This window comes from Dermacentor andersoni, chromosome 1, assembly GCF_023375885.2.
Source record: "Dermacentor andersoni chromosome 1, qqDerAnde1_hic_scaffold, whole genome shotgun sequence".
In the NCBI taxonomy this organism is placed as follows: Eukaryota; Metazoa; Arthropoda; class Arachnida; order Ixodida; family Ixodidae; genus Dermacentor; species Dermacentor andersoni.
In genome coordinates this window covers 172,850,686-172,876,880 of record NC_092814.1, presented here as the reverse complement: position 1 = coordinate 172,876,880, position 26,195 = coordinate 172,850,686, and the positions used below count along the sequence as shown (strand labels likewise).

Below are 26,195 nucleotides of genomic sequence, written 5' to 3'. Positions count from 1 at the left end.
ATTGGGCGAACCTGTGCCCACAAAACAGGCTACACTTATAGCACAACGATAGCGGCGAACACGCTCGGCGATCGTCGAAAATCTGATCAGCAGGTCAAGCGCGTCGGCTTTTATACAACAGTCGTCGAATGTTCCAGACTAATCGTTCGGACCCGCGTGTATTCCACAATGTTCTACGCCATTCGCGTCAGGCGATGAAATCAGATAACATAAGGTTCGGCGACAACAGACAGCCGGGTAGAATCATCGATAACTTTCCAGAAACGTCGGATACATGCAGGCGCGTCCGTCGCTGTGCGATTACAGTTGTTAAGCGGCGAAACGTGGTCGCCCGATAAAGATAAGTACACGTGTCAATATATCCATTGCCTTCGTTTATCCATATACCAAGGTATTTATATTCTGTTACCCGAGGTATTTCTTGGCCCTGTATCTCCACTGTCTGTTCACTGTTTTCATTGAATACCATAACACCTGATTTTCTAACACTAAATTTCAAACCTAAATTGTTGCCTTCCTGTCCACAGATATTAGCCAGACGTTGCAAATCGCTTTGCTTGTCAGCGAGCAACACAATGTCGTCCGCATAATATAAACCTGGGAGTTGCTGCTCTATTACTGTACCTGCCTGTTTGTATGAGAGATTAAACCCGATATTACTTCCTTCTAGCGCCCTCTCCATCCTCACCATGTACATCATAAACAGCAGCGGGGATAAAGGGCACCCCTGCCTCAGTCCCTTGTTGATATGAACTTTCTCCGCGCTCCTCATCCCTTCCCATTCAACGCGAACGGTATTTTCTAGATAAATCTCTCTCAAAAGCTGTAGACAATCGTTACCTAAGCCTTCCCCTTCCAGAATATCCCACAAAATGTTGCAGTCTACGTTGTCGTAGGCTCCTGTAATGCCCAAAAAGGCCACATACAACGGTCTGCTTTCTGCTTTTGATATTTCAATACACTGAGTAAGAACAAACAAGTTATCATCCAAACGCCTACCTATTCTAAAGCGATTCTGAAGCTCTCCCAAAATGCCATTATTCTCTGCCCATGCTTGAAGCTTTAATCTGATTGCCTGCATTGCTAGCCTGTATATTACCGATGTAATGGTCAACGGTCTATACGAGTCAATTCTGTCTTTCTTCCCCTTACCTTTACAAATTAAATTCATTCTACTTTGTCGCCAACTGTCTGGTATTCGTCTATCTTTTAAAGTTTTTTCCACTGCTTTCACCAGAGCTTCCTTACTTTTTGGTCCCAATTCATTTATCAGCCTAACGGGAACCTCGTCTAGCCCTGTGGCTGTGCGCTTAGGAATTTTCTCTTCCGCTTTCTTCCAGTCTAAATTTGTCAGCACCAGCTCCTTTTCCACTTGGGTCTCTTTCATGCTCTTTTTTTCTTCAAATACAACCTCGTCCTTGCCTTGGAAAGATTCGGCTGTTATTTTTTGGATGTAATCTATTGCCGCTTCTCCTTCCAGTCTGTTTTCATCTTCGTCTAGGATATGTTGTTGTATTGTTGTTGAGTTCCTGCCTAATAATTTTATGTGATTCCAAAATATTCTAGGTGCGGCCTTCTTTTTCTCACGTATTTCTGACAACCAACATTCACTTTCACCTTTTAATTTTGCTTGCACCAGTATTTGAACCACAGACTTTTTCTCCCGGTATATTTCCCATTTATTGGTTACTTCATCCTGTGGCAACTGCGCCTTCTTTGCCTGCCTGTGCTCTCGAGATGCTTTCTGTCGTTCGGCGATCGCTTCTCGTATCTCCTTGTTCCACCAGCTTTTAGGTTTCTTTTTTCCTTTCCAACGAACATGTTTCTCTTTCCGTATTTCTGTTGTTACTACACTTAGAAGCTCACCATATTCCCACTCCTTACTTGGCCACTTGCCAAGTTCTTCCTCAACTCTATATATGACTATATTTGCTATTTGTTCAGCGTTCAAATTTGGACTGGCCATTGTGCTTTCCTTGCTCTCTTTCCCAACTACATATCCCATTTTCAAAATGATGCGTTTATGGTCACTCCCTATGCTGTTAAACCCTTCCTCATCGATGACCATTTCTCTCAACTTATCATGAATTCCTTCTGTCATCAGACAGTAATCAATGGTCGATTGTCGATTTCCCACTTCCCACGTGATCTGTCCTTCACACTTAGCCCCTGTATTCACAATAACGAGGTTATGTTGCTCGCAAAGGTCTAGCATTGACTTCCCGTTATTGTCCGTATAGCCATCTAAATCCTGTATGTGGGCATTCATGTCACCTAATAGGACAATCTCAGCACCATTCCCGAAACCCTTAATATCAGCGCTTATGCATTCCACTAACTCTTTATTCTTCTCTGTGCAATTTTTTCCGGTCCACAAATACGTTACTCCCAGCCAAGTTTCTTTCCCACTCATTGTACCTGATAACCCAAGATGCTCTTGACATTGTGAATTTACTCTTTTCCATTTGGCTCCCTGATGGATGAGCATTCCGACTCCCCCTCCCTTTCTTTCCGACTTAGTTCTGTTGCACCCTTCCCATACATAATTCTCAATAACTGGTGGCTCTTCTGAGTCTCTAAGGTGCGCTTCTGTAACCGCATACACCCCTATTTGTTCTCTATGTAACTGCCCCTCAATCTCTGCCCACTTTTCCTTTCTTCTGCCGCCCTGCATGTTTATGTAGCCTATTGCATGGCGAGCTCTTGTTCTTGCTTTCCTCCTTTTTCTGTTATCGACGGCGATGCTCAGCTGATGTTCCCCTAGGGGACCTTCTTCATTACTACCTACTCTGACCTCCTGAGCGCACGCGGGCCCCCTAAAAATTAAAGCAACAGCGCGACCCCCAAGTCGCCAGCCCACTTCTCGTGCTAGCCTGTAATTGAAGTGGATCCCATCTCGTTTAAAACCAACACAACTTCTCACTTCCCTGTTTACTTCGACAACCTCGAAGCCTTTCTCTCGGCTCATTTTCCATATTGCCTCATTGGCAGCCATTACTGCTCTTTGTGCGTGACTGTCACGCACAGGCACCTCCGGCACCGTGCACACCACGATCTGCACCCGAGGGGATAGCTCGCGCAAGTCGTCCACCCCCTTCGCCAAGCGCTGGGCTAGTCCTGGCCCTTTCCTGTTTAGGACGTCATTTAGCCCACCTGCTACTACGACAAGGTTGCGCACGTGGGCATTTTCCGTGAGCTTTTCTTTTGCTCGCTCCATGACAGAACTCAGTGTCCGCCCTGGAAATGTCCCTACCGCCACTCTTTTGTCGCCTTTCACCCTCTCCACAATTGCTTTTGAGCACCCAGCCATGTTTGAGTCGCCAGCGATAATCACCCTTTCACTCTTTCCTACCTCTCCCTGCTTCCCTGCGTCCTTTTCCGCGTGATTCGGACGCGACAAAGGGCATTGTCCCCTGGGCTCCTGCGTTTTCCGCGTGGCGGCCTGAAGGTAGGTGCCGCTCTTCCCAGCTTCTTGTGGCTGCAGCGTCGCCTCACTCGGGGCGTGTTGCGCTGCTTCACTATAGCTACGCCGATTCACCGGCGGCGAGCTGGCGACTGCTTGCTTTGGCTCCCTGCCTCCCACTTCGCCTGTAGAGTCTACCCTACTTTCTGAGTCTTTGCCACCGCTTTGGTGTCCTGACCCGACATTCTCGGCTGCCCGCGTCTCAAGCGCGTCGAGCCGCTTTTTCAGTTCGGCGCTCCTTTCTTTCTCTTCCTCAAGCTCGGCCACAGTCCTTACTATAACTGCGCGGCCTGGGCCGCCTCCACCTTGACGAAATTTTCAACTTTCGCCTGCAGTGCTACCCGCTTCTCCTGCTCCTCCCTCAGGTCTGCCTTAAGCTCTTCGAACTTAGCCGCCCAATTCCCTTCCAGTTTTTGGACGGCTTCCCTGACGCCCTCGCACGACCTGCACGTGAAGCTAGACCCCTCCAGTTGTTAGCTAGACCCCCCCATGTCATTTCTGACTCGCGTTTAGATTCATTGACTACGGCCTGAGGTGCATTACCACGGTAAGTGAAGCTTCACGGAACCAAAAAAGTTATGCGATAGCCGGCGCACGGTGCAGAACAGTACGCGCGTAAAACCGGCCTACATGAGACCATGGGACAGCCGTTTTACATTTCCCGCGAAACCACGCCACGCTGCGCGCAACCGGCCTGCGAAGTCATGTTGAAAGAAGTTTATAATGAACTTTGAAAATTGGGCCATGAGGTCGAATCAGCCGCTTTAGCCGGCTTTTATGAAAATAAACATACCTTAGAAGGCCAGCCAAAACTGTTCTCATCAACCGCTGGTCTGTGCCGCAGGTAACGGCCGCTGCCCATGGCAGTTCTTGCGTGTCTTTAAAAAAAGGTCACCGTTATCGCTGCCTTCTACTTGCTTTTCTCTGCTTGGGTTTCCTGGGGCTCTCAGACGGTCTTGTCGAGCTAGACGTCTGGCGATACGAAAGAAATGTACGCATTCTCACTGCACTGCAAGAACGCACTGGAGACACGCACGACACACCGACCCATTTGCGATCCATTTGGAGTTTATGAGCACAAACACTTTCTCGCTTGAGGAATCGTCGTGCTTTATTGAACAAACTTCGGGTGGCCGCGCATCACTACGACAGCGCGCGGAGGCAGCATGTCATTTCTGACTCGCGTTTAGATTCATTGACTGCGGCCTGAGGTGCATTACCACGGTAAGTGAAGCTTCACGGAACCAAAAAAGGTTTGCGATAGCCGGCGCACGGAGCGCGCAGAACAGTACGCGCGTAAAACCGGCCTACATGAGACCATAGAACAGCGGTTTTACATGTGTTCGCAGGCGTACGTTCTGTGGAGCATTGCCGACTTTTGCAGCGCATCCGCTATATATATAACCTTCACTTCCCTGCGCTTCTCGCGCGCACAGATAACATACGCCTGCGGTAGGGAGGATTCGTTCCTTTAGTCAAAGCAGCCGCTTCTTTTTCATCTTCCAGGATGAAGCGTCGGCTGGCAGGCGCACGGTGCCGATGGCAGCAATATGCACATATTCGGCGTAACGCTCTATCAGCACGTGTATTGGGGTACACCTGTGCCGGTGCGCATGAATCTCGAACGCGCTCAGCTTAAAAGACTTCGTGCTGTCGCGAGTACTGCGAGGAACAAGCAACAGTTAAGCAACATGTGTTTTAATATGCACAAAAGCAAGTTGCTACTGAACATGAACCATGCATTCATAACGTGCGTTCTACGTGCCGCAAATGCACCATTTGCGCTGTCAAAAGTAGGAATCACTGACCTGCAAGGCGTTCATTGTACAGATTCTGAAACGCATCGGTTTCAGCCTGCGATGGCACGTTAGCATGATTCCGCCAAAGAGGGCAAAATTTCCCACGGATATTCCTTTGTCCGTTAATTAAAGCTGGTGGGACCGAGAAGTTAAGGAGGCCATAGAGCAACGCAAAGATGCGTGCAGAAAACACAGAGTAGCAAAGAAAAGGGGAGCCCCACCAGAAGAGGTGGAGACAAAATGGGAGAATTACCTTGCAATGAAAAGAGAAGCATCGGCATTAATTCAAGCCAAGATAGCAAAAGTTGGAGTACAGTGGCTGTTAGAGATACGAAAAAAAGACAGAAATGCCTCTAAGAAGTTTTGGGAACACATAAGGCAACAGAGTAAGAAGACAGAGGTGGTTCAGCACTCACTGACCTCAACAGAAGGAACAAAGGTAGAGGGAGAGGAAGCTCAGGAATATATTAGGTTAACGATAGAGGCAGCATTTGCAGAGCCAGAGGGTAGCGAAATGGAGAACAATGACAACAGCAGGACAGAATTAGAGGAGGAGAACAGAGGGATGACAAGTAAGGAATGAGACAGAATTGAACACAAGGTACCCGTGGGAACAGCGACAGGACCTGATGACATACCTATGAAATTGATAAGCATATTAGGCCAGAAAAGTAAATTAAAATTACGACAACTTATTGAACAAATAGTTGTAGGGGGAGATGTTCCACAGGACTGGAAAACAAGCAGAATGATATTAGTTTACAAAGGTAAGGGAAGCAAGGACAACATTAAATCCTACAGGCTAATAACTGTCACATCAGTCATATAGAGAGTAGCAATGCAGATGGTGAAAATGAGAATGGAGGAATGGGCAGAACGTGAAGAGATCTTGGGAGAGCTGCAGAATGGATTTCGAAGGAACAGAAGGCTAGATGATAATTTATTTGTTATAACACAGTGCATAGAGATAGCGGCAGCCAGGCAGAAACCGCTATGGATAGCTTTTTTAGACATTAGAGACTATGATAATGTAAACCGAGAAAAGTTATGAAGCCAGTTGAAGGAATATGGTCTAGATAGAAAGGTGATTGGATTCCTACAAGTTTATACAGATAATGAGGTAGAGATAACATGGGAGGGGGAAACTACAAAGCCAGCTAAAATAAGAAGAGGTCTCAAGCAGGGCTGTCCATTGTCGCCCCTGCTTTTTATGATTTACATGAGCCAAATGGAAAAGAGGCTAGAACAGAGCACAATAGGAACCAACATAAGCTATATGCTGGAAGGGCAGAAGGTAGGTCAAGTACTAGCCAGACTGGTGTATGCAGATGATATTGTACTGCTTGCTGACACCCGAGTAGGGCTACAGGAACTAATCAGGATATGTGGAGAAAAGGGAGAAAAATTGGGACTGCAATTCAGTAGAGAGAAGTCTGGGATAATAGTATACAATGAAGAAAGGGGGGAACCATTGGAAATACAAGGCACTAAGATTGATCATGTTGAAAAATACAAGTATTTGGGCATATGGCTAAACGAGGGCAAAAAGTACTTTGAAGAACATGAAAAAATTATAATTGAAAAAGTGAAAAGGAACTCAGCTGTAATGAAACACAAGGCACTATGGAACTATAATAGGTATGAGGTGGTTAGAGGGGTATGGAAAGGGGTTATGGTACCTGGCCTCACATTCGGCAATTCAGTACTGTGCATGAAATCGGAAGTTCAGGCATGCATGGGAAACAAGACAGAGAAGTGTAGGCAGGTTGGCCTTAGGAGCGCACGGGAACACCCCTAATGAGGGAGTGCAGGGGGACATGGGATGGATGTCATTCGAAGGTAGAGAGGCAATAAGTAAGCTAAAATATGAACAGACTCCCAGCACTGGGGGAAAAAAGGTGGGCGGGAAAAGTGTACAAATATCTGTACATGAAAAGTTTGAACACAAAGTGGACACTTAGAACTAGGAAGCTGAGGATTAGATACCAACAGCCGTGGGAGGGGGTCCAACGTAGTTCTAGTGTGGGAAAGGAGGTAAAGGAGACGGAAAGAAAAATGTGGGAAGAAAGAACATATGCTCGGAAAGCCAGCGCTATCTATGTATAGGACACAAAAACAGGAGATAAAGAGAGAGCTCTTATTTGATAACTCGCGGGGCAGCTCACTATTATTCGGAGCTAGGACGGGGGTTTTGAGAACGAAAACATACAGGGTTAAATTTGAAGACGTGGACCTTTTGTGCACAGCTTGCGGAGCCGAAATTGAGACCACAGAGCATATAGTGCTGAGGTGCACAGACCTTCGCCCGACTCTGGCTGAGGGAACAGTGACAGATATGGAAGGGTTTTCCCGGGGAACGACGGCAAATAGACGAGTAAAGAGTGGCAGTACTTCTAGAACACCATAGTGGCAGTAACGAAGGGGAGGCTAGAGGATTGGTGGAGGAAGTCAAGGGAGAGATAATACCATAATTCGGGGAGCTAATGTTTTCTATACTATTTTAGATATTTATTTTGGGGGGAGGAGGGTAGTGAAAACTAGTTTAAGGAGAAGGGGATATAAAGAAAAAAATAGAAGGGGGAGCAAAAGGCTAGGTGGCGCCAGCCGCTGCCCGTTACAAAGGGTGTAGCCGCCATCCACCCATCCACAACTGTATTGTGACTCTATGACAACTGCTGGCATATGGCGGCTCCCAGCGATAATGAATTGGATGAACGGAATGCTACCAGCGAAGATGCCAACCCGTTTTCCTTTCAGCGCTTTGTTAATACGCGTAGCACGTCCTCATCTGAATACGCTCCAAATGAGCTCGGGGATTTAATTACTTGTGGCCAGAATGTGCACCAAACTCGTCGGAAATGTCTTCTTGTCATAGACGATAAGCCAAAAGGTATGCATATTAAATAGCGCGTTTCCTATCGTAGCTCTACTGCACTAAAAATGTGTTGTTTTTTAGTGACATCTGTGCAGACGCGTTTCAAGTGTCTTTTGGGGTCGTACTTTTTGCCTGTCTGCGATATTAAAGGTTATCTGTAGTCGCAGGCAGGGATGAAATTATTAAGCTGAGCACTCGTGTTATTAGCTAAGGACCCAATTCTCGCATGCTACTTTTAAATATATCAACCTTGCTTTCGTATTTTTCTGCATACGTCATCCTCATTACATCATATTTCCGCTACCTTCAGTTAAGCTCTCATCATCCCTTATCCCGATTGAAAATAACGTTTGTTCCACATGCTGTAAAGGCTGCCAGGTGGAATATCTTCAAGGTAACATCTCCCTCACCTTTGACCCATTTCTATATGGGGGTCTATTTGGTATATTTTTCATGTTACTCTTCCACTTCTCCCTGTCATTCATATACTCCACAACTTACAAGGCAGATGGGTCTCGGGAAGATGGAGACACGATCAGCAGTGGCTAAACTAAAACACCCAGCCTCGAGTCAAAACTTCTGCAACAGAACTTGTCTTCGTCACGGCTTGTTGTAACAGCTCTAGGCTGGGGGTCCTCTTGATGACATCCTATGTCGGAACGTTGGCCCCAGGCCGAGTGTTCGGCTGCTGTTTATCCAGAGTATCTTGGTGTTTCAAATTATTTTTTCTCTTGTTGGAGCTGATTGTTACCTTTTGCCAATGCACGCCTCACTTCATCTCGTAGCGTAACCAGACAAGCTGTCTTTTCTTTTTTTCTTGAACTTCGGCTACAAAATTATATATATGCCTGCAACTTTGACCACACATTGGATGCAGTCATTCTCTACCTTTCCTTGTAATACATATCTATCTCCGCGTTCTAATTTTAGCTAATTGGATAGTTTAAATGTTCAGAAAAACTCCACTTACTGGTCCAACCGTTTCTTTAACTTGCATTTAAATGTGGCTAGTGTCTTACATTGCGCAGAAACCTTAAATTAGCAGGATTAATTGATTCAGCCAAGTTACTCTGCACCTATAACGGTGCACTGCACTGAGGCTTCGATTCCCCGAGGTGCAGTGGTGCCCCCTACATCCCCGTGCTCGATTGAATGGAGTGCAAGGCAAGGTGCCGCTGCGATACAGTGCACCCTTGAACCTTGCAGTGAGTGGGTGCAGCCCGGCACACCTTAACTGGCACCTACTGCACCTCTTTGTTTGAGGTACCGTACACCATTTCTGAATCGAACAAACCTAGCTTTACAATTTTTATATCTTGCCTGGATTTGGATTTTCCTGGTCGCTGCTCTTTTCAGGTTGCCTCACTTATCCACCAAATTCAAATTCATCAAATTGTTGAACTGAGTTGTCCTTCCAAATTTCATGTTTTTTGTGTTAAGTCTTTGCATAGGTAACTTTCCACTTCTGGGGATCTGCAAGCCTTTCTTGTCCGGAAATTTCCTTTTGCTGTATCTCACAGCAGGTAATGTCACTTGCATAATAATTTCCAGCGTAATCGACGTTACGTACATAGGCATGCCAGGCATACAGGACCCATCCAGCTAAACCGCTGGCTCATTCACAACCAGATTGCTCAAAAAGGTGACTTCCTGCAGTGAATGTATTTTCATACCTTGTTTGAGTGCATTAGTTGTCTGTTTCATCAAGAATAAATTCATAGTTTGCACCATCTACTGCAATGCCAAGGAAATTGTGTGGAGTTTGCACGAACTGAGTGGTGGTGCCATCTGTCATCGTGAAGCTGAAACTGTAGGCTATGAGTGAAACAGATGCACCAGGCTTCTATTGTTGCAAATTCTACTTTCTGTTCGGCATCGCTCTAGGTAATGTTATGCCCCTAATGATGTATTGTAATGCATCCACTGTGGAATGCCACCTCCATGCTATATTTGTGTGCGAAGGAGCCAGTGATTTTAGCTGGAAGAGTTGCATCTACCTGGTGTTCTTATTCATGCAACATTCTGTACTTCCCCTGTACACTACTTTATGGTCTTCTGTTGCTCAGCACAAGGTCATGCTTTTGAGTCCTGCCTGCAGTGACTGCATTTTGATGGTGGAAAAATGCAAAAACGGCCATGTATCTAAGGACCCCAACTGGTCAAAATTAATCCGAGGCCTACCACCGGCATTCCTTATAGCCACTGTGCAGTTTTATTATGTTAAACCCCACAATTGAATTTTTCCTGTACGCTACTAACAGCAAAAGGTCTGAATGTTGAACCATAGTAGAGGTCCCTTGATGCCCACCCTACCTGCCAAGCACTTCTAACACCCTTGCCATTCTTTGAATTGTTATGCAAGATGTTCTGTTCACCTTCCTTGTACTTCGAGTTTGACCATACTCCTCCATCAATGCTCTTGATTTGCTTCATGTGCGTGTTGTCCAGTCACCTTCCTCCACCTTTTTGCAATCCTGCAACCCTTCTTCTTCTGTTTGTTTATTTTCAGATACTTGCACATTTCTTTGTTTGCTTTTGCCTGTACCAAAATCCAATTTGTTTTCTTATCATTTCTCTTCCTTTATTTAGTAAACACGCAACCTTGTTTCAATAAACTTTTTTAGGTCCCTGCTGGACTTCATTGAAGAGAACAAGCATATATGTACACCTGAGATAATTCACCTGTTTTATGTTACAGGGCAAACTTTCAAATGAAAAAAAAAATAATGCAGACTCAGCAGCCCGGAGTTAATGGCTGTGCTAAGCAGCTCCATTGCAAGAGTTTGACGTGATAGTTCTGCGGAAACCCGCAAGGTGGAGAGAAGTAATTAATAAAGGGAAGATCAGACATCCACCTGTTCTTAGCAATTGCTACAAAGGAAACCCATACGGGTTCCTCGAAAGAAAAGTCTCGCAGTTGGAAGAAAAATTTGTCCTGGTCTGGAACAAATTTTTCTTCCACCTGCGAGGCTTTTCTTTCGAGAAAACCTTATGGGTTTCCTTTGTAGCAATTGCTACGAACAGGTGGATGTCTGATTTTCACTTTATTAGCTCCATTGCAGTGTAACCCTTCTCATGACCTAGCAACCCCATGCCATACAACTGAACTAATGTTTGCATAGGGAGTGCTCAAAATTGGTCTTCACTTAAATGCCACAGTGCCCTGTTGTTACATTGAGCCCCTAGAAGTGGGTGAATTCATCATAATCATTATCTTCATTTATGAGGGTTTAAACGTAATGTTGCAAGGAGCTGTGATGTTGGAAGCAGCTGGGATGCTTCAATTTGAATTTCAATTTTATTTTTCCATCTTGCAGTACAGATGGAGGGGTTGTAAAAAAAAGCTGCGCCAGGGCAGCTTGACAAGTTTACAAACCCAATGTTCAGCAGGGAGGCTGTACTGAAACTTATACAATTTTAAAAACATAGATAAGTACACCAAGTAAATGCCAAAGAAAGCACAAAACAGCAATATGTACACATAAGTAAACTTAAGTAATGTTATGTAATTATACAGTATGAAGTATTTTGCTCAAACAGGAAAACAAATCGAAGTTAATGAAAGCATAGCCATTAAGAAGAGATGAAAAAGTATAGTGAAGATATTCTTTTCGAAGATTAAGTCAAGGTGCCGGTACTATCCATTCTTTGCCATGTCTTGTTGGATAGCCTAATTCCTTTTTCCTCAGTTCTGCTAACTTCCCGAGTTTGGTAATATTATTTCTAATTTACAATTTAAAGACACTATGGTGGTATTTATAAAGATGATCAACTTTAGTGAAATTTTTTATTGTCCGCTTTGCAGGTGATAAAATACGATGATGGAGGCTGATTAATGGGAATTCCTGCTGATAATATACATATACACACATGCACGGAAACATATGCACATACTAATTGTTTGTCAGAAATAAACTAGCCAGGATTATTTATATGTTGCAAGGATGTTCTGATACTTGGCTTAAAGAGCAGTAAAATGCACAGAAAAAAAAAAAAATCATTTTTTGAAGTCTTGACAAATTTTTCCTAAGGCCTCCTTTCCTTGTAGCTTCTGAATGTTGTTCCTCCAATTGTTGTCAATTTTATACATTAGTGAGATGGCTTTTTTGAATCTCTGCTTCATTTCACCCTCTTGAACATTGAACCACTTAACCCTCTTTCCCACGGTCCATGTTACTTGTTAATTTTTCACGTCCATGGTGTTAGGCTGCTGAGCCTGAGGTCGTGGGATCGAATCCCGGTCACGGCAGCCGCATTTCGATGGAGGCGAAATGCAAAAACAGCTGTGTACTTAGATTTAGGTGCACGTTAAAGAACCCCAGGTGGTCAAAATTTCTGGAGTCCTCCACTACGGCGTGCCTCATAATCAGAAAGTGGTTTTGGCACGTAAAACCCAATAATTTTTTTTTTTCACATCCTAGCATCAAGTGGTTGCTTGTTTTGAAGATGTGGCACTGGCAAGGGCCTGATGTCCCTACTAGCTGGCTCTGGCTAATTCTACAGTGTTCCTCCCCCTCTTTTCAGCAAGGTGTTATTGTGATTGTCGTCCACTGAGGTCCTTGTGGACAAGTAGGCTGGTTTCATATTGCCTACACAGTGGTACTGCTGGTGGCCTGCCGTGATGTCCAGTGACAGTACTACATGTGCTGAGTTGATCTGCACATGCAGGCATGCTTGCGCAAGGTGTAGGAAGACAAGCTGTTTCCATGCCAGGCCAGGGTTTCCTAGATGTCCACAGGCCCCACACATAGCTAGCTTTCTAAATGTGTACCTGGGCACCAATGCTGCCATCCTCGGTGAGGTGCCAAAGGTAGGATACTAACAGGTAAAGCCATTGCAGTGACCAAGCAGAGGGGCCATGCTACTTGCATAGGGCATGTACGTGCCATCCATCTCAAAAGCAATGAGCTGGATGGCATGTAAATGCTGTGCATGATGTGGATGGCTGAGATGCTACCTCCAGTAGCATTGCTCTGCTGTCTCTTCCACTTTCTCATTGGCAAACTGGTCCGTGACTTGGCAATCACTCTGGGACATTGTGAGACTGCCATTGTTTACACGAACAGCCCCTTTGATCCTGGGAAAGATCTGAGCCTGCACATCAGCCAGGCTCAGTAGCTGCTTGTATGTCATCTTAGGTTATGCCTCCAGTAAACGTTTCCTGGCCAGATATCCCTCAGTGGCATGGATGATGGTTCAGCTGTTTGCATGTTCTAGGCCCATCCTGTAGCATAGCTGGAGCCCCACAGGACTGTCAACTGAACTAGCTGAAGTGGATTGTGTATGAGCAAAGGAGACAAAATAGCAGCCATGTATCGTGTCTGTTGTGTCTTGTTTAGTGTCTGTGGCCCTAATTTTATGCTGTATGTTGCACTAAAGTGGAGCCTCGTGTGGGCAGCAAATGTTGGACTGTCCAGTCTTGAGTCCTGGCTGGCCATGGTCGGTACTACAACACGCATTTTTCTATCAATGTTTCTGTAGTTGTCCTTCACACAACGCTTGTTGCTGAATTTGCAGCAGTCCCCACAAGTGTCCAATAAGGGTGGTAAGCATGGTTGTTGTGTCACACGTTTCCATGGTATGACCCTGCCGTTCTCTTGATCTTCAGTCTTTAGCAGGAATATAAAATCCTTAATCTCTCTACTCTGATGTCCAACCTTGCAAATTTATGGGGATTTAGTGCCAGGACAGCCACAAGGTCACATGGCAACAAAGGACAAAGCCTTTTCTCTGTTCTGGTCTTGTAAGCAGCCACTGAATGCCTTCAATCCATCTAGGGAGGGTAATACACACTAGGGAGGGTAATACACTATGTTGGTTCCAGTTTGAGCTCTTCTGAGGTGCTACAGAATGTCTCAGCGGCTGGTGTTATTGCCGCCTACTGCTGTAACTACGTTTTTTGTAACACTTGCTTTCCAGTTGTTGCAACTTTTGCAGGTATCATGCCCTTCAGAAGAAGTAAATGTCTGGCCAGTAATTTTCTCGGTATAAACCTTACACTACACCCTTATGGTTGGTGCTTTGGACATAATGCTGGAAGCTGCAAATAGAGCTTTGCTGTTATGTTTGTGGAAATGGCCACTTCTTTAGTGACTAGTCTTCTGATTGAGAAAAATATCTTTGTGATGTGGAGGAGCTCATCCAATAGATTGTTCTACCTGCCCATCTAGAGGGCATGAAATCCAGATTTGAGATGTATGCAAGAGTCATTGGTCATGCTGATAAAGCCAAGGAAAGAACTGGTTATGCCACTGTGACGGCTCTTGTTACTCATTGCAGCTGCCTGGATTTCCTCCGAATAGCTCTTTGCATAGTTCTTTGCCAAGATTATTCAATTTCTGAAAAAGCAACGCGGTGGGCATACACCAGACTATATCAGGCTAGTTTCATTTGCATCAAATGTTGTGGAGTTGGTAGAAATAGTGTTTCATTCACACATAATGGAGTTTGTGCCCACAATCTGTCTGTTATGCCCTGTCATATTAGTTTTGGGCTCGTAATGTTTCTATAGTGGTCTCATTGTGACTTTGAGAGTTGGATGAACATTATGCAATGAACCAATCAATGCTTTGCTTAAGCAACCTCGGATATTTCTAAAGCCTGACCTAGTGTTGAGCTCAAAATTATTGTGGATAAGTTGCAAGTTGTTGGGGTGCCTTGTCACATAGCTTTTAAAATTTTTAAGGGATAAGGATTTCTTCCTCTCTCAAAGTAGTGCTTTTTAGGAGAGAAAAAGTTCATGTAGATGTAAGGAGTCCTTCACTGACTTTTGTTTAATGTTTTACTTGACTCCATTGAATTGCGACATGGCATCATCAGTTATGTTTATGCTGATGACATTGCATTCTTTTTTGTGTGCTGGCATTCAAACCTCTTATGCATCATTACAAGCATAGTTTGGCACTTTTGAAAAATGGTTAAACACGGTTATATAAACGTGTTTGCAAGTAACAGCAAACAGGCTTATATAAACCTTCTATGCTGACTTGAAGAAGTAGAGCCAGTAACTGACCCTATGTTCTGTTTTATAAAATCTGAACATATAATGTTGGCTCATGGGTCTTGGGTGTCATAGGCACACCATCTGTTAGGTAATAGCACATAGTATTCAGCGGATTCCTTTACTTACTTGATTTTTTTAAATTTAGCCTAACCATTCAGTATGTACCACTGGGTCTGGGCTCATTCTTGGCTAATCCTCCAGAATAGGTATGAACCATTGGGGCACAAGAGGGATAGAATCCTTTAATGTAGCTGGATATGTGTAGTAGTTTTTTGTGAATACACCTGTCATCCCCATTCTTCCCTCGACAAGCATCATACATCAGCTTTGTTCTTGTGACATCGCAGCATCAACGTCTTGCCCTGTGCATCTACTTGATTTGGCGCTTGCATTTCAGCATGACTTGTGAGCAGTGTAGTAAATAAACTTAAAAATTGCGTGAGATCATGGTTGTGGTGGATAAACATAAGCATTGCATGAGATTACACGTTGCAAAGCAAGAATGTGATTGGAGTTGTTTGCTTTGCTGTTAATTATGTAGCATTTAATTAACTGCTTAACTAAAGATTCGCTTCACATAGGTTGCAACATGTGTGTTGGATCTGTGTAACTCTTTGCTTTGTGCAAGCAGCATACCAGAAAGGGTGTAGTGTACTGTTGAGGCCCACTGTCTATTGATAAAACCCAATTTTCACACCTGGAGCCATATTTGTAACAATCTGGTTTGACACAATCTCTCCTCAACATGTTACTCCTTCCAAAAAGTGTAGTTGTTACCTGTTGGAGCTATGCAAGCCAAAGGAATGCCTAAGCTAGGGCCTTGAGAAACATGCTTTAGCTGCTAGCGAATTATGGACAGCAGTACACAGTTTTGCTTCCATGTATTGATTGATAACATTTTCAGCACTAAGCTACAGCTGATTATATTGACAATACCTCAACAGTGAATGGTGACAGTGTTCATGTGAGGGCTGTCTTGTCAGTTACACCAAAAAGTGCCTTGAAATCAGTAACTTTTGCTTTTGAGAGTTCTGGTCAAAAATGTGTGCAAAATATTACAGCATCATGACGTGCAATGTCTACGACAAAGAGGAAAGTCAACAGAAGTTATGGAAAAAAGAAACTGTCTCTCGCTAGTTTTGAAAGGTCCCAGTCACTATTTAGTGGATGATATTATATGTAAAAAAAAAAAAAATTGCATTGACTCTAGAGATGGTTTTGCATCAGGCTGTTCAAATCGTACTTATTGAAAACCATTGTTGTTGAATCATTGTTATGGTTGTATTGCATGCTGTTCCACACTCAACAAAATGCACAAAGGACAATGTCTATATCTGTTGTGCATTTCAAATGCACAACAGATATACAACTTTCATATGCTTTTCCTGTTAAAAAAGTTCTGACCGAAGGTTTTGCTGTTCCAATATCTGTGTTGTTTGATACCTCTATAGAAATTGCTCCCTCTGACTAAGTATCTGTGGTAAACATAGCTTAGAACATACTTAAAGCTGATATTAACTCCTTCCATGCCTTGGACGAGCTGGGTTTGTCCATGCATTTCTGGTAAAGATGGCCAAGGACGAGCTCAGCTCGTCAGTGGTACTTTGCATTTTCTAACAAAGCAATACCATAGACGAGCTTGCTTCTGTCTCGGTGCTTAGTCGTGCTTTTGGTAGATCGTAGCACACACAATCCATGGGACAGTCCAAGCATAAGCAAATTCTATCTGAGGAAGTAAAACATGTTGGTGACTGGGGCCTTTAAATTTGTCCATTCTTGGTTTCAGAATTCGGGATAATAATGTGGCACGGAAGGGTAGAGACTATGGCGGGCAGCTTACCCTAAATGTAAACGCTTTGTAACATGGACATCCATTTGATGTGAGGGGCAAGCCAAAAAGCTTTATGACATGGTAAGCTTTTATGACAATTAATGAGGACTGCTAAAGTAAAAAATAGGTGTTGGGATGCAAGTATGTGGTGGACGGTGTATACAGCAGGTTGGCGTGAATACTGCCCCCAAAATTGTGGGATTAATTTCCCTTGCCTTTTTTCCCACCTAGCATTTCCTCATATTCCATGCAGAATGCAAACAAATTTGAGCTAATGCAAAATGGGAGTGCAGATGATGACTCGGCGCTCTATGCTTTTGATGGCACAATGCAGTGCTGGACAGCGTCGAAGATGCATGTATCTTGGATACTATCTTAGATACTCTTTGGCTATCTTGTATCTGTATCATGATATGTCTGGCAAGACTTGTATCAGTATCTGTATTTCCGATACATGAAAGAATGTATTGTGTATGTTAAGGTACAAGATACTGGGGCTATTGCAACATCACCATGCAAAACTAGAAATGTTGGCTAAACTCCGCTTCTCAAGCTGATACTGCTCCCATTAAGCCACCTGAATGAAACTAAAGGCAGTGTCATTTTTTTATATTTCCACTAGAGCCCACCAGCGAGGATAGGTGGTGAGGTCAGCATGTCCCTATTGGTAGAGCTGAGTCACGCAGTGCTGCTCATGCCATCTCGACAAAAACAAGCACGCGAACGTCTGCACACAGCCAACCTTTTGTTTTCTTGATTTTTTGTTTTTAGCTGCGTTGGTGCCATCATGCTCGTAGCCACTGTGCTGTGTATGCCAATGCGTGCGGCGTCTTTCGTGCAAATTCTGATGCTGCTATAGTGCCGTTATCGAAGTTCCTCTTGTGTGGTGCTTTGTTACAAAATCTGAAGAATGCAAGAATGTGGTTGCCTTGCGTCTAGTGGATTTCACACATCAGCGATTTGAAGGATCTCGTGGATTTAAATTTTGCTGCTGTAAACCAAAGCATGGATGGTGCAGCTTCCAGGAGACTTGTGTGTAAGGCGGCTATTTTGTGTACATGATTGTTGCTCGCAAGAACAAAAACAATTTTAGAGTGCAACTCTTAAGCGCCTGTCCCTGCGTTGGGTGTCGGCGAATGTGGAGCGCAGCGGAGTATCAAAGACGGTGATAGTGAAGAGAGCGCAAGGAGGGAAGTGAAGGAGGTGGAGGCAGTGGAAACCATGAGGCGGGAAGCAGAGGAGGAGGGTGTGGTGAAAGTGTGAGAAAAAAAGCATAGTGCCATGCAAGACATGCAGCGATGATGGTTACGAGATGGCGCCAGAGTAGCATGCGTCGTCTGTTCGCCGATGACGCCATGGATAAGACATGCGGCGAGCACATCTACCAATACCATATATGGAAACAAAGCAGTGCATGAGTGGAGGTCTGTCTGCGGCGGCTGCTGTGAATCGCCCACGCGTCACCCATGCGCTACCTCTCGCAATCTCCCAGTTAGTGAGGCAGTCGCGCCACACCTCGATCCATTTGCAATGTATGTGCCTCACGAGACGCATTGTCTGCGCCAGCCAATATATCGTGAAATGAAAACACATATAGAGCTGTGCTCAAATTTCGCATTAGGGAGTATCGTAATCGTCGAAAAAAATTTTTTTTTTACTACGTTACATGTGTAAACGATAATATGTTTATGAACAAGGTAAAACTCCACAGTGGTATTTGCGCCATCGTGCAAAGGCTTCTTATTGATATTCTTGTTAATGCTAAGGTTAAGCAGCTAAAGCAACCCCAGTAAATTGTTTTCGGATGAAAATACTGTACTTTGAGCAAGAAACAAACATTTTGAGTTACTAACAGACATTTAGTTCAAATGAAAGAAGGCTTGTCGGAGTAAATTTCCAAGCAAACATTTTTGTGCATACGCATTTGCTGCTACATTATATAGATGTCTAATAAGAAATTTGCGAGTGTATTGACGTATCTTAAGATACAAATGGAAAGTATCGTACTGGATACAGTAATTGCAATAGTATCTTGTATTTGTACTCAAATACTTCTTGCCCGAGTATCTTGTGTCATATTATGATACAATTGCAAAGTATCTTTTACCAGCCCTGGCACAATGTGACCTGAGCATTACACAAGATTACTTATTTGGAGACTAGCACAACCTCTTTTTGTCAGTGGCTTGCGACTTCCCATGATCACAAATGGTATTACATGATATCAACTGGATTTTGAGTTGGACCACAATGTGATGGTGAAATCGGCACTTAATTTGTAGCGTTTTGAACTCGGATGAAATATATAACGATCAAATTAATTTTTCCTTGTGTTCTGTTGGTGTTCTCTCAGGAATGTGAAATGGTGCAGCAGTTCTTGACACTAAAATGCTACAAATGATGATAGTAATATGCATGAGTAAAGTTTAATAAAAGCAAAGTATTGTGAGCGGAAGAGCATTTCTTTGTAGCAAGCTTTAATTGGGGCTGTATTTTCCAACAATTCCTTTTCCCTCTATTCTATTCCTTATCTGTTGCACAAAGTGACGAATCCTAATGATGAATGCGACGTGGTGTGCAAGCCAGTGACTCAGAACAAAAAGGATAAAGAAAATTGTTGCAATACCTTGGCCCTGATTTGCAAAAATAAGGTCTTTTACGTTTTGTAAAAAGAGGAGTGCTTATTGTCAGTTTTTTATGTTGATAAAATTAACCAGAATGAAACCAATTACTGGAGTGCCTTTTAAAAAGCCCCAATTTGTCATTGATTATTAGGTAAAATAAGAGCACAGATTTTTTACTTCTCGAATTTTCAGATGTGGAAGCCCATAAACAAAGGACCATACAAATTTTGCAGTGTACTGCCAGCATTGTAGCTGGAAAAAATAGTTTCAAACACTACGCTGCTGCTGTTCTGCATGTACTAAGCATACTCATTGCTGCAGCTATTGTGATTACTGTTATGTTAATTATTAATTTATCTTTTTATTATTTTTCATATGCTGTCATTGCCTGAAAAGAAGCAGTGGCACACATAAAAAGACCACAGTCTTTAGACATAATTGCACATCTGAGTTCGGTGCCAGCCAGGCGGCCTTCCTCAAGCGATGATGCAGATGGCAGCTACTCCTCCAGCACCGACCAAGTAAATGTTTCTGAACCTACCTGGCTTCAAGAACCTCTTCATGCAGGTCTTAATGCCCAGTACGAGATAGACAGGGTGAGTGAGATGTTTTAGTTATCAGTAAATTTTCATGCTAGTCTCCACACATTACTACGTTAAGGGTAAACTTCTCCCACAAATCTTTTATTTAGCCACAAGAAACTAGGCAGCAACACTGTATGAAAAGTTGTATGCTGCATTCACAGCAATTGAAGGTGCTGCAAACTTTAGTTACACTTGTGCTTTTATCTAAACATTTAGACATGCAATGGTGGCTCGGTGGTTATGGTATCCCGTTAAGAATGGTGTCGTGGGTTCGATTCCCAGCCACAGCAGCTGCATTTCAAAAGGGTGAAGTGAAAAAACGCTTATGTACTTAGATTTTGGTGTACGTTAAAGAAACCCAGATGGTCAAAATTACTCTAGAGCCATCACTAAGGCCTCTCTCATAACCCCGCTGTGCAGTTTCAGGATGTTAACCCCCCTCCTCCCCCTCCCCAATTTAATTTTATCTGACATTCGTGTTTGAGAGCTCATTCTGGTCACTTTGACTTCTGTGTCTGCCCCATGGATGTGTTTGCAATAAAATTTTTTTCATTCTTCATTCAGGAAGGGCTGAAAAACTTTTTGCGGATGTTGTCAGTTCAAATGCCCAGCTAGCATTTGCACACCAACTGGCTGTTCTTCTTATATTCTTTATTTAGAACTGCAGGCCACTTTTATGTGGCCCAAGCGGTACTGGGAACAATGTACCAAGGTAAATATTTTTGGAAACAGAAATTAGTACATAATAATACTCGGTACATAATAAGATAATGCATAATAACACTCATGCGAATAGTATGGAAGTAAAATTAATGCTGCTAGGCAGAGAAATGTATGGAAACAACTAATAGCTTGTTGAATCGCAAATACTACAAGCCAACAAATTTCTCGAATGATGCTTGTACATTCTTTGATGAGAATATGTCAGGTGGTAAATTTTTCACTCTGTTCTTGCTCTGGGAAAAAGGAGTACTTCTAATTTTTCATGCATGTTAATAAAGGTGTTAAATTGTGCTGGGGATGACACCAAGTACTATTTCTAGTTAACAGTGGTAGCAGGTAAGATGCAGAATTTAACCAATGCCTTAGGTGGTAAAGACATTTTAGTCTAGCTAGTTTTCTGTGTGCTTCCGGAGTGACAGTATTATTAGTCCTCATGGGGTTGTTAGGCGATAACCACCTGTTATAGCTGTTGTTGATGAAGTGAACTGCAAGAATGGATTTCTTCAAGGTTATTGACACCCTTCTTTTTGTAAGGGTTATTAACCAAGTGAGATTAACAATGATGCACATTTATTTTAACTGGATTTGATTATGTTCCACTATTTAATTAAAATTCCAGGCACATAGGTTTTAATGAAGATTTGTGATTATTTTTTAAGTGCAGTATAGTCTATACTAGAAGACAAACTTGGGCGAGTTGGTGGTGGTTCATGTTTCGGAAACTGACAGCGCAAAACAGACGAGGACGAAGGGAAAGAAGAACATGACACTGGCGCTATATAGCAGCATATTCTGTATATATATATATATATATATAATATAGCAGTATAGTCTGCTTTAGGATAGCCTCTTGTTTTTTTCTTTCATGGAGTTGCACTATTGGTTGCCATATGCAATGTGGCCAGGTATTATAAAATTTAGAATGTGGTGGCTTCTTAAACCAGAGAAAGATGTCTGGGAATAGTTGACAAAACTTGGGTGTAGAACTACACCTAGTACATCATAACACAAGAAGGTATAGGTCAGCCAACTATTACCACCGACGACCAATGTGGCCTTTACTTTTACGATGATGATGTTAGTGTGAATAGAAGCCCTCAAAAGTGTTATATGCATGTTTCTAGGTGTCCTGAAAGATCTCAATGTTCCACCCAGATTAAGTTTGGAGAGAATAGAGGGCATATTAGAGGCGGCATGTGGGTAACATTAAAAGGTTTGTGCGTTAATTATTTTCTTTGGAGAAAATGGCCAGAACCTGTTCTCTCCCTCTTTAAAGGCGGTATACAAAGTGCATGCAATATTTGTACAGGGTCCTGAGAAAACTAAATGTTGCCCTGGATTTCAATTTATAATATATAGGGGGCATGCTATTGGTGATCTGTAGACAGCTTTAAGTGTGTGCAATAATTATGGGCTTTAGAGAGGATTACCACTACCGGCACTCAAAAGCATTATATCCATGTTTTCCTGGTGTCCTGGGGGAACAAGTGTGCCATCGAGATTTCATCTGAAGGGAAAGGGGGTAACGTTAGGAATGATGCAGTCACAAGGTTTGAAATTTGTAGATCAATTGGGGTTTTGGAGATAATTACAAAATAGTCATTTTCTCCTTCTTTTGCAGCATTATAAAAAGCACATAACATATTTGTCTGGTGTCCTAAATGTTGCTATGAATTTCAATTTGCATGGGGAAACATGTTATAGATGATCTGCGTGCGAACTTTGCTGGTTAATTATGTGCTTTGTAAAACTAACAGCTCCACTGAAAGGTGGGTTGTAATACTGCAAGGTCTCACAGGTCTGCTATGCTTTCTTTGTGGTGTACATATGCTGGCTGATTTAAGAGGCTTATATGAGTAGTAGTTGTAAGAGCATGTTATAGCACTTTTTAAATTATAATAAAAAAGTTTGTAATACTGTATTTTGACTGAGAGCTTGATTTTGGTCAGTAGAAAATTTGATGTGCACAAATTCAAAATATAGGACTGGGCATTCTTTATTAATCACTCATGTGGCATTAGTAAACAAGAATGAGTGTAAGTGCAACTTCGCTAATGCTGTGTGGGAGTATCCCATAGTGGCGAGCTACATTATTATCTGATAATTTTTCTCAAGCACTCTACACATGCATCTTCCTTTGTGATTGTTGCTGTTGAAGGTACACATTAGGGCATGTGTGTTGTAAAGGATACTTGAAGTTGCTCTTGTAAATGAGCCAAAGTCATCTGCACATTTTGCACACCTGCTACAGTGGACGATAAAAAGGGCCACATTATTTTACCAAAGGCAGTCTGAGCATGTTCATGCATCTAGTTTTGTTTTTTGATCAAAGATGGTGCTGCAAAAAAATTTGAAATATTGGCATAAGCATTTTAAAGTTGGCAACAAGAAAAATGGTGTGGTCATCATCGAAGGGTGCCACATGTAGTGACTGGCACTTGCCTTAATGAAAGCGTCTAAAATGGGCAGTGAATATTTTTCTGACTCTGAAAAAGAAGAAGTCAACTTAGAGTCTGAAAGCAATAACGGTATTCGAAGCTTCTCCACAACTTCTTTATCTCATCTCTGAATGTCATATAAAGAAAACGTCTTGCTAAGCAGATAATGGACACAAGTTGATGTAAACAATTTGCCACCTTCATCTCCATGTGTGAACCTTCTATGCATTCGGTATCCTGCCAAAAAAAGGGGGGGGGAAAGAAAGAAAACATGATATACAAATCACTTGTATTTGAATTGAAGCATTGGTTTCTGGAAGTTTGTTATAAGAGACATGCCAAAGCAAAATACAGTCCCACATACTAGCTGCTTGCTTCATTGCCCGACACTTCCCCAGTATACCTCCCTCCCTGTATGCCTCCAGTATACACCTAAATGCCAGAAGCCTACAATGCACTAATTTGTGTTTTCCAAAAGGTAGATCAAAGACCAGAGCAAGAGCAAGATGAAAGAAACCCGAACATGGTGCAATGCCTGTGGAGTGGCACCTTTGTAATACCGTGTTTTGAGGTGTACTGCACTTAGTGAGGCCTTCAGCTGGCAGTCGGGTACATCGCAAACCTCACAGTGCAGGGAAGTCGGGCTTGTGACGTTAACTTAGTTGATTGCCATTTGTAAAAACAGCTTTAAACAGTGCAGTGAAACCAACTTTCTCCCGCACTAAAATTAATTTGTATTTGTGTTCTTCAAAAAAATATGCTGTTCAGAATATATTTCTGGTATTTACTTAGTGTACCGATTCCATCAAGCATTTTTGAAACGTTGGTATTTTGAGAACTTTAAAAAAATGAGAATAACTTGGGAGGTAATGGGTTATATTTGAGAAGGGTAGAAATTTGGCCTTCTTGGTATGACATACTGCAAGCAAAGCGAAAAAGATAAGGACAGCAGGAATGTACAACACATGCGCTAACTTTAACAAATGATTTACTTGAAACGTTGTGCTAGTATGAATACAAGGGTTAATGTTTTTGTTGCCTTTTCTTCCCCTTTATATCTCCAGCTTTATTTTTATATGCGTTCTTCAGTAGTGCACAGTGTAATAATATATGTGGTATTTATTTGTCCAAGTGGGTTGTTTGTCAAGGTCAAAGAACAAACTTGTTAGTTGGTGCCTGTCATCTCAATTGTTTTGCTGTCTGCGAGCACTGTGCTCTATTTATTAAAGGTGAATTGTTGAGTGGACCAAAGTTCTACGCTCCCGCAACTCTGTGTGTATGGTGCTTAGTTGTTTTTCTTATTGCTTGGTTTTTTTACCCCCATTAATTGCCCAGGTTTTTACCGAGAGGCTTGAAGAAAAGAACAAGCAGTTACAAAGACATCTTGAAGAAGCACAGAAGGTCAACAAAGAACAGTCGAAAAGGTAAACATGGTTCTTATTTACCTCCAGGGCTTTTATTGCTCTTATGGCTTTCATTTGTGCTATTTGTGCTATGTGACATAAGTGAAGAATTCCAAGTTTTGAGGAAGGGCACTGAACTGCTTTTTGAATGCAGCAAATAAAGCTGCTCAATTACTTCATCATGCAGTCATAAATATTGAACCACGTATGAAAATATTACTCCTGTATGCACAGTAGAAAGCCTTAACTGCCATTCGACAGCCTGCTGCTCTTTTGGGGGCTCTGTATGCATAATTTCGGTAATTTTGGCAGTGTCATGTATAAATGGCTGTTAACAAGAATTATATTGTCATCAATTGCGTAAATAAAAAAATTAACCGACGATTACAGTACTCCCTAATGCGAAATTTGAGCGCAGCTCTATACATATTTTCATTTAACGATATAGTGGCTGGCGCAGAAAATCTGTCTCATGCGGCACGTTGCAAACGGAGCGAAGTGTGGCGCGACTGCCTCGCTAATCGGGAGATTGTAAGAGGCGGCATGTGGGTGACGCGTGGGTGACGCATGGAAGCAATTCACAGCAGCTGCCGCAGGTAGACCTCTGTTCATGCAGTGCTTTGTTCTCGTATATGGTGTCGGTCGATGCGCTCGCCACATGCCATCGGTGAACAGACGACGGCACACTACTCTGGCACCATCTCGTAGCGGTTGTCGCTGCAGAGCCCGTCTTGCGCGGTACTACGCTTTCCTTCTCACGCTTTTGCCCTACCTTCCTTCTCTGCTTTCCTCCTTGTGCTTTCTTCAGTTTCGCCATCTTTCATCTCCCGTTGCACTCCGCATTCACTCTTTCATCCTTTGCTGTGTTTGTTTGCTCGGTTACGCTGGGGGAGGATGCCGAGGGACACCGCCGATGTGAAATGCAAGAATGGGCGCCTAAGAGCTGCGCTCTAAAATGTAAACGGGGTCAAAGGTAAAGCAGGGTAGGCAAAGCAGTGGAGAAGGTGAATCGAGTGATGATACCAGAGTCACTCACGTAAAACCAGTAAAACCAGTGTAAGGCATAAAAAATAAAGTGCAGTGTGACATGTCACTAGGTAGAGCATTGCAAGTACTCTTTTTTTTGTGCTGGTGGAGATGTCCATTTTCTGTCAAAAGTTGGTGTTTTGGTCTGATAAAAAAATCTGAACCTGTATGAGATTATTTTTAAGTCCTTACATGCATGTTAAAATGCATAGCTTCTGTTGATGAATTATTCAACCAGAACAGTTTTGATTTGTTGAAAAGTGCTGAAGTTGCCATATTTCACTGCTTTAGATCATGTGTTTGCGGAATATATTGCCACATTTCAGTAATTATAACAGTGATGTTAGTCATTGTGAAAAAGAAGACAATGCAGGGTTTTTAGGACTGACTATCTGCCATTCTGTATATTAAGCTATACTGTGTATA

General features: G+C 42.8%; 1 protein-coding gene across 5 annotated transcripts in view; it reads left to right on the top strand.

Annotated features, from left to right (window-relative positions):
* The first annotated feature begins 7,915 nt into the window (after positions 1-7,915).
* LOC126547306 (uncharacterized) overlaps positions 7,916-26,195 on the top strand; it is a 94,575-nt gene continuing 76,295 nt past the window's right edge. For 4 of the 5 annotated variants that reach the window (XM_055062768.2, XM_050195269.2, XM_055062769.1 and 1 more), the window contains exons 1-3: positions 7,916-8,152; positions 19,992-20,191; positions 24,676-24,764. In XM_055062768.2, the coding sequence (XP_054918743.1) occupies positions 7,945-8,152; positions 19,992-20,191; positions 24,676-24,764 (497 nt within the window). In that variant the 5' untranslated portion in view covers positions 7,916-7,944. The remainder of the gene's footprint in view (positions 8,153-19,991; positions 20,192-24,675; positions 24,765-26,195) is intronic. The other variant, XM_050195270.2, reaches the window with a different exon arrangement.